We start from the raw sequence: 16372 nt of genomic DNA on the forward strand, positions 1-16372 counted from the left end.
AAAAAAAAATCAGGATGGTGCACTTCTGACTCAAACTTGATTTTTTTCTCTGGAGGATCAACCTTCCAAACTTTTATCTAGATTATTAATTAACTGCTCTGTTGAATTTTCTCCTCTACCTTGTAGAAACAAAATGTTTTGTTGTTCTAAGAAATGATCCATCATATCTGTATAAAGCACCAAGCCACCTATTTGACAATTATTTCCAATAACAAAGTCTGAATCTTGGAAATCACCCTGCAGATAAAAAGGCAGCTAGTCTCTCTTAACTCCCTCTCATGGGGCAAATGCAGTGATAAGCCTCCTACATGCATTATCTCATTTTATTCTCCCAACATCCTTGGGAAGAAAGTACTGTTATTCACATGTGACAAAGGAAGAAATGGAGGCAAAGAGGTTAACTTGGACATTTTCTACCAAGTAGTAGAGCTAGAATTCAAATCAAGTTTTGAGTATGAAATTGTTCTTTCCAAAGACATCTCTGCAATACCTTATATATCCCGATTTAATAGTTTGGGGTGGGGTTACTTTTCTATATTTTATAGCATAGGAATGACCTATGCAGAACTCACAGACAGAATTGACAAGGAATAAAAGTAGATTTCACTCTTTTCTAGAATCATGTATTTCCTTACATATTATGGGAGAATTGGGCTCTGTTTAGCAACATCATTATTGAAAAATATTTATGGGGAGAAAAAGTGTTTAGAACTGTTAAGAATATATAAGTAAATATGCTATCAATCGACCCATTTTACATGATATTTATGCTATATATGTCTCTTTCTCCTCTTTGCTCTTTAGATTAGCAGCATGAAAATGAGGCTTCTGTTTGCAAGAAACTCTAAAAATATTACTCACCTGCACCTACCATGTTCTGCCACATTATAATCTTGGTTACAGCTCTCGAAATGTCAGAACAGAAAATCATGAACTGAAGATGTGTCATAGTCAAACCATTTTAAAGTTAAGTTCAACATAATGAACTAAGGAAAAAAATCCAACCACAGGAAAACTTGATGCTGACCTATAATTTTTTTAATAGCATTCTTTACAAAATACAAAATTGTATGAGTGCTATGATTAAAACTGCAAATTCCTTTCTTTTTCCCAGACCTCCCCAACTGGCCGCAAAATGAATCTGGACCCTTGCAAGGCATCTCACTGCCTCTGGCACTAGCAGAATCCAGGCGGGTTGGAGATTGGCAGTTTTCCCCCCAACAGTTGGTGAATTCAGGAAGAGTATTGCTCTGGACAAGCAAACATTATAAATTTTAGAAACAGTCTTGGGTGACAGTTCTGTGAATCTGCCTCCTTCCCACCTTCTCCCTAGTTCCTTAGAAAGAACACCCACCTTAGCTCTCCAACCTGTCCAGAATTGGATTGTGGTCTCCGAGCCCCTCTTCCCTTCCAACTGATTCAAGATGAGCAGTGATCTGCAGCATGTCTTCAGTTCTCCTGGGAGCCAATATGTTTTTTTTTTTTTTTTTTAATTTCCTGATTGCTGTAGCTAGCCCTAGCAGTATTTGTTGAGCAGTGATCTGCAGCATGTCTTCAGTTCTCCTGGGAGCCAATATGTTTTTTTTTTTTTTAATTTCCTGATTGCTGTAGCTAGCCCTAGCAGTAGTTGGTGATACAATGAGATATAAGACACTGCTGGGGTAAAAGACAAGTAAAAAGTGAAAGGAGATACCAAAAATGAGTATATCACCAGGAATATTACAGGACCAGCCAGATGAAGATCAAGTGGATAACTGGGGCCCTGAGGAAGGACCTGGGGAGGGCAGACGAAGGTCATCCACAAAGAAGGACCACCACATGGCAAGGTCCAGTTGGGAGAGAGAGACCATGGGGAACTCAGAGAATTGGAAATGGCTGAGTGTGGCTGGGCTAAAACTACTTCATAAGGATTGGCAAGAGGTGGGACTAGAGAGATGGGCAGGGGTACCAGATGTGCAGGGAGGGCTTAGATTTTGGTGTGTTTATGTGCTCTGAGCTACGAGTCTGTACTTTTTCCTGAGGGCAATAGGGAGCCATTGTAAGGTTTTAGGCAGATGAGGTAATGTGTTATTTTTTTGGAAAGGTTTCTCATCCCGCAGTGCGGAGTATGGTCTGCAGACAACACTGGAAGCAAAATAACGAATTAGATGTCTGTGGCAAGGAATCCCAGTAAGAGTCATAGTGGCTCTACCTACCATGGCCCAGACAGTGGGTTGAGAGAGAAGAAGATGGATTTGAGCAGTTTTAAAGAGATGAAAGCATTAGGATTGGGTGATTGATCCAAAAACAGGGGATAAAGGAAAGAGGGGAATGCACCAGGGATTTGAAGGGATACAAACATGAAAGTGGCCCCTTTATTTGGGTAATAGTTCTATGGGTAACTTCTTTTTCATTTAAAATATTTCTTTATTGTTATAATATCATTTTAAATATTGTATATATTACAAAAAATTGATAGGTATGAATTTAGTAATCTAAAGTTTTTAAAAAAGAAATCAAGATGCTATCAAATGTTTATTTTAATTAGATAGTTATTATTGCTCATATTTGGCTGAGTCATAAGGTAAGTCAGGCACATTTCTCTCCCACCATAGAGATAATACTGGTGAGTTAACCCCTCACCCACCTCAATTTCATTTCATTCAGAGTAATACAGAAAAGCTACACAACCATGTGACAAAGAAAGAACTATATATTTTGATGTTCCTGAGAAAATAAAAAACAAAATCCTTTCATAAACATTTTCTGGTCATTTTGCATAATTGCTGTTTTGCTTGTTTTTGTGAGCCCCAAATTTGTGGCCTTTACCCACTATGTTTGGATCGTGTAAAAATATACTGGAATAGGAAAACACTCATACTGGCAACCTTGGCTTTGTGTTTCTTAATTCATTCTGTGACTGCTGACAAAAAAAACCAAATCAGATCAAGAATGACATTTTTTAAAATCAGAAAAATTCTTAGTTCTACTATACTGTCTTTAGGTGGTAATAAGTAATACTTGTTGAAAACAGTAAAAAACTTTCTAGAATTCATAAAAAATATCTAGAATCATACACATAAATATACACAAGATGGCATAAGAAACACAATAGCTTTTCTTTCAGAGAATAAAGGTTAATATTGTGACTGAAATAAAATTATCCTCATTTTAGACGTGACAGCTAAGAAACAAGTAAGTACATATGAGAAAAGTAAAAGCTCTTCTACCTGACCCCCATGTGGCCAACTCTATTTCCTCTATTCAGTGTCCCTCCACTGCTAAATGATGAAGCTAAATTTCCCAGCCAATTTGCCTTTCAGGCTGAACACTCGCAAGCATCCAAAATCACTTCATGCTTCAAACACGGTGCATTCTCCACATTTCCACGAAAACGCGTTGTGTTTCTCACACTTTTGCTTCTGTTCCTTCTTTTCCTTAAAGTGACTTCTATTGCCACAGCATCCCAGCAATCTTTGCCCATAGACCTTCCCTTCATTCTCTGAGGTTGAGCTTAAGTGCCATTTACTCCATGATGACTTTCCAGATTAGTTGGACAAAGTGACGCTTTCCAATTTTCTATTCTTACCACACATTCTTTGAACCATTCCTATCAAATCTACATAAAACTTTACATCTCAGGAAATCCTACAGTGTCCATTCTGCTCTATGGTGAGACTTTGCAAAGCACTGAGCTGCAAAACTTCAGACATCTTTCCAATTCCTAGCGTGGCATTTCTGCTGAACAGTGACTGTGCCAAACATTCTGCTCTATGGTGAGACTTTGCAAAGCACTGAGCTGCAAAACTTCAGACATCTTTCCACTTCCTAGCGTGGCATTTCTGCTGAACAGTGACTGTGCCAAGTTGTCCTTCAGAAACATGGATTTTTAGTCACTAGAAAACTGGAAACCCTTTGAAAGCTGATACTTTTGAGATACGTCTTTAGAAATACTGCATATCCTCACTCATAATTGGCAGTTGAATTCATAAATAAACAAACAATAAAGAGAATGAGAGAAAGAAAGAAACAACAATCACAATAATAAACTGAACTTTTAGAAGGAGAGAACAGAACTGTGGTTACTAGAGGTGGAAAGGAGGAGGGGGGAGAGAGCAAAGGAGGGGGGCTAATGAGAAATTAATGAGATTAGTTAACAGACACAAAGAATGATTACATATTGTAATGATGAGTAAGTGAACTATCCTGATGTGACCATCACACATTGTACATGACTACTGATAGTCAACGTTGTATGCCACAAGCATGTATAATCAATTATGCTTCAATTAAAAAAAATTGGAAAAAAATAAAATAAAAGTTTGTTTTAGAACAGCCATCTTCAATATTAACTTAACTCAAACTCAGGAAAATGTACTTTTTATATTGTTATGCATGTTTTGGCTCTATTGATATCTATTTCATTACACATGCATTTGTATATGTGACTTGAGGCATAGTTCTCAAGATAAAACATAATTGATTTTCACTTTCTTTCAGCATTAGTAGTAATCAACTAACACAGGAATGGCCACACACATCAGAGTTTCAAAAATCAGTTTGATTTCTTTTAATGGGACAGATATTAATAGAGAAATAAAAACAGATAAAGATTTCCTTCCACCACTCCACCACACACACGCACACACACACACACACAAAATTAAAAGTGAACGACTATGGTGGTTTTAAAGATCATTACACAGAAATGGAGTTGAGTTCCCCTCCCTTGAGTATGGGCTAAACTTACTGACTTGCTTCTAGTGAACAGAATGTGGCAGAAATGATGGGATGCTACTGCCAAAATTATATAATAATCTTAATCTCTCTCTCATCTTGCTCTCACTTTCTCCTCATTTCTCTCTCTCTCTGTCTCTTCCTCTTTATGATCATTTCTCTGAAGAATGCCAGCTGCCATGTCATATGAGCAACCCTATGGAAAGACCCACGTGATGAGGAACTGAAGCCACATGGCCAACTCTCCATTTTCTTGGAGTATGACAAAAGCCACATGAGTCAGCCTAGAAGCAATTCCTCAAGCCCCTTCAGATGACTGCAGTCTCAACTCACAACTTGAACTGCAACCTCATGACAATGCCCGAGTCAGAATCACCCAGTGAAGCCATTCCTTAATTCTTGGCCCTCAGAAACTGCATGAAATAATATATGTTTGTTGTTTGAAACTGCTAAGTTTTGGAGAAATTTGTTACACAACAGGAGGTTAACTATTACAATAACAAGTCCTAAAATATTTTCTCTTTTCTGTCTACCCAGCCATGATTTTTGTCATCTTTTCAAGAAATTGACTAGAAATCAAGCCAAGAAATGCCAGAAAGCAATTCACAGGGCATCAATTTGAGATTGTTGTCCACATCTTAGCTGTGTGACCTTGAGTAAGTTTTCTAACTTTTTTGCCTCCATTTGTTCATACATTTACGGGGATAATCACAGAATCTACCTAAAAAAAGATTAGGATAAAATATGATACTAAAATAAAAGGGTTTAGTATTGTGCTCAATAAATGTTAGCTATATTATTATTATTATTATTAATTATTTTGGCTCAAAAAGAAAAGCTAAGAGGTCTTCCAGGTAGACATTCAATCTTACAGAGTAACAATGCACAGCCAATATTCTGACACCTAGGTACACAAGATCTTCCTATACTGTTAGAAGCCAGGCCACTTGTAGAGCAATGGGTAACCCTGAAAAATGAGTATGACCCATAACAGAAATTTAAAATGAAGTTTGTTCAAGTCCAAGGAAACTCTAGGAGAGCTTCCCAGAGACCCCAGACCATTAAGTAACACTGCAGGGATGTTAAAACTACATTCCACTTGTTATTACACAAATGACAGGTCACTGAATAAATCATTCCAAAGGGGACACCACACAACACCATGTGGCCATGAGCTTTCTTGTCTTGAGGCCATGCAGGAAGCACTTATAATAGATTTTTGCACACATTCATTTTCTTTTTGAAAGTACATCCTTTTAAATGTACTCATTTTGAAAATAAAGAATTTTGGAAAAACTAATTAATTCTCAAATTATACTTAGTATTTCTTGTTCACAACAATAAACAACAAAGGAAAAGGACAACTTCAACATGATAATAATCAATGCCTCTCAGATCTGAGAAATACAACACAGACCAGTTTTTTAATCTTTTCTTCTGCACTTTTCCAGTTCAGGCAAAAGAAATGAGTCATATCAAATTTGATTTTCACATCCCCCTATAAATGTTTGCATTAATTTCTCTTTCCCTTATCTAGCTGTAACATTTCAAAGATCACTTCTTCAGAAATAGGGCTCTAAGTTCACTGAGGCAACTGTAGTTCAGAACTGTATCCTTGGGCAAAATAAACCAGATTTTCTGCTTAAATGAAAGAGTATACTTTGTACTCATCACTTCATTAGGCAGAGAATTAACTCCCAATATCTATTTGTACATAAGTCCTCGAGCTAGTCATTTAAGAAAGATAAGTAAAAAATATCTCCATGAAGGAAATAAGCAGCCATTCAAAATCACAGGTACATGACACAAAATAAAAATAATTTCTCACCATATCTTATTTCTGCTTGAGGTGGGGGAAGGAGGACTAGGGTTGAGAAGATTGGTAGGATTGTTTGAAAATAGAAAGCAATTACAAAAAAAGTAATTATTAAAAGGGACCCCTGTGGCTTTGGTGTACAGCAGAGCTTCACCTGGGGTTTCTTACTGTCACAGCTCTAGGAATTTATTTATTTATTTTTTTAAGCCCTCTCAAGATTATTTGCAAGACCACTGTTTGATATTTATACACTCATTCAAGAAACAATAAATAAGATAAGTACTGGCCGGTTAGCTCAGTTGGTTAGAGAGTTGTGCTGATAACACCAAGGTCCAGGATTCAATCCCTTTGGCCAACCACAAAAAAAAAAAAAAAAAAAAAAAAATTAATAATAATAATAATAATAAGGTAAAATGTTACAAACTGCAGTCAGCATGACCTGATCCCATCTATCCTTAAACCACAGCCTCTTCTGACATGAAAGAGGGCCTCAGGCAGAACTAGCTCCCAAAACTATCTTCTTAAATAGTCAAAGAAGGATCATTATATGCAGACCCTTCTATCCTCTTCTCTATTAAAATTTCACCTATTTGAGGCCCATTTAAGTCTTACCTCCTCCCTGAAGTTTTATCTGACTACTCAGTGAACACTAACCTCCCTGTTTTCAATGTCAAGTTTATTTATAGCCTAAATCAATGGATTGACAATTACTTACATGTTATTAGTTCACTGTTTCATTGTTTCTGTGTATTTTCTCTTCTGATTATGTAAAGAATCTGCTAATGTTTTACATGCTTATATTTATAGTATTTTGTCACTTAACCTTTTTAAAACTATATTTGATATTGTAGAAAATGACCTCGTTCCTCTAAGATATAATATTTTAAAGCATAGTCATAATCTACTCTTGCCTTGTGGCTCTGAAGTAGAATTTGAAACATTATGTAACAATAGGCATCAAGTATAGCTTCAATATTCAGATCAGAAAAATGAGAGATGAGTCAGGAAGTTAAAGACTACGCAGATTGTGTGGTTCTTCTGGAAGATAGATGAGATAGGTTGGTTCTTACAGTGGCAGTGGATCTCAACATTCAAACTATAATATCAACAAAGGAAGATAAATGATATGTCACAGAGAAGCTACTCAAGATAGTAGCTAACCTAGTTACCAAATACGTGTATAAGAATCAATCATTTTCCAATTTCCCACCACTATTAAGTTAAGAACATGGAAAAGGAGACCACTTATAAAAGCAACAAACATATAAAATATTTATTCATTGATTTAACAAGAAATGTTTTGAACCTATATGAAGTATCACAAAATAAACTTAATGAGACACAAAGGGAAGCTCGAAATGGAGAAATATGTATGCACCTGCATAGGAAGGGATAATATCACAAAGATGACTATTCTCTCAAAATTACTTTACAAATTTAATAAAAATCCAATAAAAATTCCAACAAAAATTTTCTCTGCAATTGGAAAAAACAATTATAAAACTTATGCAAAAATGGCAAAACAGAGGGAAAGAATCTTTGAGAAAGAAGAATAATCAGGATTGACCTTCAAAATATACCTAAGTACTTAGGAATTAAAATAATGTGTTAATGATACTAGAAGAGACAGTTTTACCAGCGCAACAGGACAATGAGCTCTGACACAAACCCAAGTACATTATAAGAATTTAGCAATTAGTAAACATGACATTTTGAGTGTATAAAGAATACATTGTTGGAAAAATAGTACTGAAATAATAAATCAGCTATTTGGAAAAAAATCAGTGAGACCCCTATTTGGATGTTTTAGGACCTTTAATAAATCCACCCAGACTCAGAAGGCGATATTTTTGCTATTGCTCTCAAGTGTATTAACTTCTCTTTTAGACATATTTCACTCCAGTAAATAAAAAGCTAAATACCACTTGTTTCACATGGCGTGCAACTTCCTTGTTTTCTAATTAAAGTTTCCTCTATTTCTCTGATGACAATTAAGTACATATTTAAAAATGTATGAACTTCCTTGCCTAGAATTTTGCTTATTTGCCATTCATCTTTTGCTTTTGGCATTTAATTATTATTTCAGCCTTTAGTTATTATCTGCTTCTATCTATAATTTCTTTCATATGTTCTTCACATATCACACTGAGCTCTGAACATCTGCTTATTTGTATGCCTAAAACCAAACTGAAAATATCTCTAACAGAGAAGCTGGAAATCTCCATTCCTTCATTGATCTCCAGCTGAATTCTGAAGAGTTCAATTGTTTTACAGACAAAAGGCAAATTACACCAGAAATTTTTTGTCTGTCTGAGAATCACTTGGTTTAAAGTGATATCAACAACTATCGTGGTATCAACAAATCAACCAACCACTTTACAACTCAATTTCCTAATTTTTGAAATGGGTATATTACCATTTCCCTAACATTCCTGACTAGGATGATATGAAGAATAGATAAATTAATGTATATTACAGCAAGCTGAAAACTCCAAGGCACTATGTAAACATTAGTTGGCATTTACCATTATTTCTCATTCTCATTTTGTTCATAGCCCTACACTGGCAGGAAAGAAGAGTCATTTAACTTGGCTCAGGGAAGTCAGGTCAGCTGTCAGGAGTTTGGCCGGGCAGCAGCAATGGTTAGAAAGGACCAGGGACGTGGTTTAGCAGGCAGGTGCCAATCCAAGTCCTGAGCCTGCCCAGGCTTCACTATGAGCTCTGTCCTCCATCCTCCCGGAATATCCGTCCTAGCCATCACTTTGTTGATGATCTTTGCCTGAATTAATCACCCTACCACTGTGTGAACCCTATTAGTAACCTCAAAGTAGTCTCTTCTCCCCTTTAAATTACCCCCAAAGTCATGGTCACCTGAATTAGAAGCGTTAGGTCTCTCATGTCAGTTTTGTGCCCTCCTTGCCCAATCAGAGGCAGTGACTTCCTCTGCCCAGGATTCCTTATTCTTGGAGTTGGCAGGTACTGCAGAGTCCTTCAGGAGAACATGGGTCTCTTATGAAAGGGCCATGTTCTTCATGACTTAACAGAGCAGCCTTTCCATGGGCCTGGAGCTCCCCTTTCCCAGGAGCTGAGCAGTCTGGCCAAGGCTGCCAGGAGGATTCTAGATGTTCGGTCTGATGAAGGGTTTCTTTCCTATTAGACCAAACTTGCAACCTCAAGACACTTCTTCCTGTTTTCCATGCTCCTAGTCTCTGCTTTCTCTTCCCTAAATAAATGGGATGTCAAATAAGCTGTTTGGAAAATGTTTTCCCTTGGTTGCTCTGAAGTCCAAGAGCATTTTTTCCATTTTATTTTGAATGAACATTTAAAGGATTACAGTGAAACTATAATGAAGCCAAAGACATATTTCACTATTCCACACATGGTATCATTTCAGCTCTGATATTTTGCCTGAAACAAGGGGACATTTTAATGATAAATCCTACTTAAAATTAGAGCAATTAATGATGTTTTCTTTATATAGAAATTCTGTGACCTATTGCTATTGCATCTTCTTTATTATAATAAGACTCATAAAGGAAAAGACTGTGGTCTTTAGTGAAAAGAATATGTAGCCCTGGGAGGCCCAGATGCTGTATATAAAAAACTAGGGATAGAGGAGATATGGAAAGACTGAGAAGAAGGAGTCAATTGATGCTAGAGAGAGAAACAACATGGATCCCAAAGACAGATGTGAAAGGCAAGGGAGATATGGAAAGACTGAGAAGAAGGAGTCAATTGATGCTAGAGAGAGAAACAACATGGATCCAAAAGACAGATGTGAAAGGCAAGGAAGAGACAGAGGCCCAGTATACTAGGACCCAAGTCTTTTATTCTTAAAATCACTGAAAATGTATTTTAGGGTGTGCTTGTTTGAAAAACAACGTTGAGAAGAGGGAAGAAAAAAATATATATATATACATTTTAATTTTGGAAATATTCATTGCTACACTTAGTAAAGGTAACTATGAAACCCTAGACAATTAAGAATACCATTCCACACTTTAGTTTATGATAATCTCCCTAAGCCTCACCAATAAGCAGGGAATCCCATTTATGTTTACATAACATAGCACATGATAAATTTTAGCTTTAGCATCAGAATTCTACATTTGCTCTGAAATTACAAGTTCATCCACATACTGATGATGTGAGTTAACTTATCAATCACTCTGTAGAAAGAAGAAAAACTAGTTGACAAACCTAGTGCAATTCCAAACTCAGACCGAGAGTTCTGGTTTTAGCTACCTTCAGGGCTCTCAAATGTCCATTTGGAATTTGACCTGTGGTGTTTTGTTCCAGAAAAATGAGCAAAGTAAAATTATCCACGTAGCCCTTGAGGATCTGTCAAAAGTCTGGGGTTAAGGGAGAAGGAGGAGAAAGGAAAACTAATGCCAGCCTATATCTGGTCTGAGTCACCTCCTGAAGTTCAAGTTAGGCAGGTAAAATCCATTTTATCTATTCTGTGACACAGCAAACAGATGTACTGCCCGTCAAGGCAGACCACAAATGGCTTGTATTTCATTTTTCATAAAAGCCTAGAACAATCAGCCCTTCCTACGGAGACAGGACTTTTCATCTGGGTAAAAATATAGAGAGATTCTCAAAAAGAAATGCTGGATTTCTCACTCAGAAGGGTTCATTGTGCTAGACAGTATGGAGAAGATGTCAGTTCAACAGTGGCTTGAAAAATGTCAAAAATCCTGCATTTCACTCATCTTTGAGTTAACACAAAGGGACCTTTTCTAATTTTATTTTTGACCATTTCTTTTTTTTCTTTCTTTCTCCTTTTTTATTTTAAATCAAAGACACATGTTTTTCTTGATTAAGCAGTATGATGACATGAATCAAATGCATTTTAGAGGTCCCATGTCAAGAAAAAGATTTCGTAACTTAAGAGACCAAAATAACAGGTTGACCTCAATTTAAATCCCACTCAGCCTCATTGTATCAATATAAGGAACAGAACATGATTTTAGTGTAAATTTTTGCAATTTTTCTTTTAGGAGTAAAAGTATTTAGCTCTTAGAGTTGTATAAATGTTCATATAATCAATCAATTTATTTAATCCATTGATAATTTTTTTTAGCACATTTTAATTGTCAGGTCCTGTACTAGGTTCAGAGTATACAAGGTGAGCAAAAAACACAGTATTTCTCCCTACTTAAAGACAACAAATAACAGCAAAAATAAAAAATTACATAGTTACCCATTGTGATCATTGCCAGCAAGAAATGAGTGAAATACTTTAACAGAGACGACCTTTCTTAGATAGATTGGTCAGAGAAGACCTTTTTGAGGCCATGGTATTTAATATGAGACCAAAAGAATGAGAAGAAACCAGCCACACCAAGCAGAAATTTTTAAAATGACCATTTTTAGAAGGAAATTCCCAAGGGACAAAGTTGTTATGCAGTTTCCAAATACCCCTGAAGAGGACGAGAGAAATGTATTCTAATCCCATGTTTTTCTGTTTTCTCTGTTCTTTTTTTCTGGAATTTGTTATTTGGATATAGGACATCCTTTTTCTGGAATTTGTTATTTGGATATAGGACATCCTTTTTCTGGAATTTGTTATTTGGATATAGGACATCCTTTTTCTGGAATTTGTTATTTGGATATAGGACATCCTTTTTCTGGAATTTGTTATTTGGATATAGGACATCCTTTTTCTGGAATTTGTTATTTGGATATAGGACATCCTTTTTCTGGAATTTGTTATTTGGATATAGGACATCCTTTTTCTGGAATTTGTTATTTGGATATAGGACATCCTTTTTCTGGAATTTGTTATTTGGATATAGGACATCCTTTTTCTGGAATTTGTTATTTGGATATAGGACATCCTTTTTCTGGAATTTGTTATTTGGATATAGGACATCCTTTTTCTGGAATTTGTTATTTGGATATAGGACATCCTTTTTCTGGAATTTGTTATTTGGATATAGGACATCCTAGGCCGATGCTCCAATTTTCTTATATTTGCTGTTTTACTTGATTTTTTTGGAGACTTTCTAAACTTGTTTTCCAAATTCTATTGAGTCTTTATTCCTGCTCTGTTTTAATTTTGAAGAGCTTTTTCTTGTTCTCTGGTTTCCACCATTTGTCATCCTATTCTTGCTCTACGGATGCCACATCTTCTCTTATCTCTCCAAGGAGGTGAAGGATAGTATGTTTGAAGTTTTTACATACCTGCATAATTCCCTGTTAATTCTTCTCTTATTTTCTTCCTTCCTTCATTTTTCCCTCCGTCCCTTCCTCCTTTGTTTTTTTGTCTGTTTGTTTTGGCCTCGGTTTTTACATACCTGCATAATTCCCTGTTAATTCTTCTCTTATTTTCTTCCTTCCTTCATTTCTCCCTCCGTCCCTTCCTCCTTTGTTTTTTTGTCTGTTTGTTTTGGCCTCGGCCCTTCCTGTGTGACAACTCTTGGCTGACTGTGCATATTAAGTATGGGTAGGCTAGAAACAAGCCGATTAGTATTTGAGGGAAGAGAGGGAGATCTGGCCCGGTTCTATCATTGGAAAATCTTTAGGTCCTTCCCTTTGTACTGTTTAGATTTCTCACAGTAGACTCTTCCTGTCTGGAATTGCAGCTAAATAGAAAGAATAAGTTCTAGTTCTCTATAGCACTGTAGGAAGACTACAGTTAATAACAATGTATTGCATAATTTCAAATAGCTGGTAGAGAGGATTTTGAATGTTCACAACGCAAAGACATGACAAACGTTTGAGGTGATTGGATATGCTAGTTACCGTGATTTGATCATTGTGCATTGTACACATGTACCCAAATATCACAATGTACCCCATAAATATATACAATTATTATGTATCAATTAAGAAAAAATACATTAATTTAATAAAATGAGAGGAATAAAACCTAATTGCCAAAGCTCTGGGAGTTTAGTAAGAGAAGAGAGCTGGAGCCCTTTTTATTTACTATGTAAACTTTTACTTCATCCCTCCCCAGGGCAGAGAACTTCTTCTCTTTTACCCTTTTCAGAAACAAATCTGTTTCCTGTCTGGTTAGTTAAGAGGCAGCTGCTCAGCTGACTAGAGTAGAGCAGGAGACCTGGGGTTCTAATTTCTCACACAGTTTTCCAACAGGTCACCTATTTTAGCTCGACCATTACCCTCCTCTCCTGGTGACAACTGGTGCCACCAATTCCTGGGTCTTTCTATCAGCTAAGCTGGTGGTTTTTTGCTTTCCCCATTGCAGGCCAGGTAGTTAAATGTCTCCAGTCCTCTATCAGCTAGCCTCCCTACTCGCCTTCCTGATTCCTGCCCCCCATTTTCTCCACCCCAATCCCAAGCTAATTCTTGTATGGCTTTTTGAAGGACAGCATGAGTTTTCATATCTCTCCTTAATATAATCGCTGATTTATTTGCGGTGAGGATACAGGCCTAAATTCTTAGCTTTGCTGACGTCTTGAAAGGTGTGCTCCCTGCCCCCATCATGCCCCTCTTTGATTTCCTATACTTCATCATCACTGTCCATCTTCATTTCCTGAAGTGCCTGTGCCCCTCCTGGCATAGAGCCTCTGCATATACTGTTTCCTGGGTCTAGCCCTCTTTGTTTAGCTGTAACTCCTTCCTTTGTCTCCCAGTGCTCAGATGTCATCTTCTTCAGCATGAATTAGGTTTCCCATCTTGTGCTTCTCTCTTTCACGCTATATTGCAATTGCTTAATTATACACTTGTGTCTTCGACAGACTAAGAGCTGTTCAAGCAGCTTATTGACTCTTTTTATCCTCAGCACAAAGCACAGTCTCTGGCACATAGTGTCTGTAATTGTATTATGAATTCACAAAATAGGTCATTTAATATCAAGAAAAATAAATGATCAGTGATAAAAAAGAATTTATACTTTTTCATACATTAGGAAAAAGGTATGATTTTCAAGAAAAATATTTCTCAAAAAAGAGATTTTTATAGAAAATAAACATCAACATTTGCTTACTTTCTTTGTTTTGCCCATTGCCTTCAGGATGGAAAGATTTAGATCTTCAAGTGCTGCTAGTACATTCTCATACTCGCCCAAGTGCTGAGAAAAATATTCTGAAAAGTAAAAATATTAAAATAGACATATGTTTAAGTTTAGGTAATCATAAAACAACACAAAAAAAAACCCCTGATAATTTACCTAATAAATGAGTAAGAGAAATAAAATGGCAGCCATAAATGAAAACTGGAAGGTTTTCAAATGAGACTAAGTAAGTTGCTAATATACTCATTTTATTAAACAAATCTGGATGGTTACCATTATCCCTGAAAAAAATGTTCTTTTCTACAAAATAGGAAAAAAATGAATCTAGACCTACTGACAAGGCTGTTCAATAAAAAAAATTGTTTTCGACAGCATATTATTATAGATCTCACTAAGATGGTAATGTTAGAAAAAATTAAGCTACAGTTTATTGTTTCTTCTGGGGAACATTTAAGGAAGGAAAGCTGTCTTCAAGGCTAAGAATCAGTGATGCTGCAAAACACAAGGTAGGTCTCCTGCAGCACCATCCAGCAACTGCTCCTGTCATGATTTCATTTTTGCCAACAATTTGGGCAGAGCAAAAGTCATGTTTATCACATTTTTCAGCTGCTAGAAAAAGATAATATATTGGATATTATGATTAAAATGACAAGTACAGAACATGGACTGATCCCAAACTAGTTTAATTGATTAAAATATAATAGAAATAAATGAAAAATCTTATATTTACTTATAAAAATCTACATATTTCTAAAATTAGAGAGATCTAACCTAACAGAAATTCATATGTTAAAGAGACGTAGAACTTTCAGGGCCTAGAAATTTAAGAGCCCCCACTAGTCCTGTGACTTCATCTTTGGATGAACTATAAATAAATATAGCTTATTACTGTCTCTATTGTGCCATAAGTATTTGTGAAATTAAGTGAAAATGATAAACATAATCACATTTGAGCCACTTAAGATCATAGTGACACATTTCAGCATGTTTGAGGGAAACTGCCTTGACTAACTTATTTATTACTCCAGATGGAATTATTTGTTGACATTCATATTAATAGCAAATGGAAAGTGCCACTGACTGACTTACTAGTCAATGTACAGACTTCTTCCAAGAAAGAAAACACAAGTAAGCAATAAATCAATTCTAGATCATGGTTGTCAAAATACAGTCTGTGCACACATGGGTTAAAACCAAACGTACTTTTGACAAAAAGCAAAACACATTCCTGATTATGCATTCCTTAAAAACAGTGCGGTGCAAATCATCTCTTACAAAGATTCTTTTAGGAAGGAACTAGGTGGAAGATAAATAAAGTAGATGCTCTTTAAATACTTGCTCCAAAATAATATTTTAATTCTTGGTTATGACAGTAATTTTCTGATAGGGTTGACAAAGATATCTGACCTAGTCTGTGCAATAATTTGTAATAAACAGACTCCCTGTGGACAACGCTCTTCATGAACCAGCAAGTAGTGAATGTGGCTGTATGATACTGATAAGTTGGAAAAAAATAAACTTCAGAATTGAGTCCTTACTAGGATGAAACAAGCAAAAAGTGCGAAGAAAAATGCAAAAAAGTCAGAACATTTTTGTTTTAATATATACAAAGCCTCAAAGAAAATTGTAATAGGAGTTTTATTTTTTGATAAGTTGGAAAAAAATAAACTTCAGAATTGAGTCCTTACTAGGATGAAACAAGCAAAAATTGCGAAGAAAAATGCAAAAAAGTCAGAACATTTTTGTTTTAATATATACAAAGCCTCAAAGAAAATTGTAATAGGAGTTTTTTTTATTATTATTATTTTTAAATCTATTTATTGAATCAAAATTGATTATACATATTTTTGGGGTTG

General features: G+C 35.8%; 1 protein-coding gene across 1 annotated transcript in view; it reads right to left on the minus strand.

The window, feature by feature from the left end:
- NECAB1 (N-terminal EF-hand calcium binding protein 1) overlaps window positions 1-16372 on the minus strand; it is a 189890-nt gene that overhangs the window by 79571 nt on the left and 93947 nt on the right. Inside the window, exon 5 of the mRNA XM_008583474.1 lies at window positions 14490-14587. Coding sequence (XP_008581696.1) covers window positions 14490-14587 — 98 coding nt within the window. The remainder of the gene's footprint in view (window positions 1-14489; window positions 14588-16372) is intronic.

Source organism: Galeopterus variegatus, unplaced genomic scaffold, assembly GCF_000696425.1.
Source record: "Galeopterus variegatus unplaced genomic scaffold, G_variegatus-3.0.2 Scaffold2924, whole genome shotgun sequence".
NCBI lineage: Eukaryota > Metazoa > Chordata > Mammalia > Dermoptera > Cynocephalidae > Galeopterus > Galeopterus variegatus.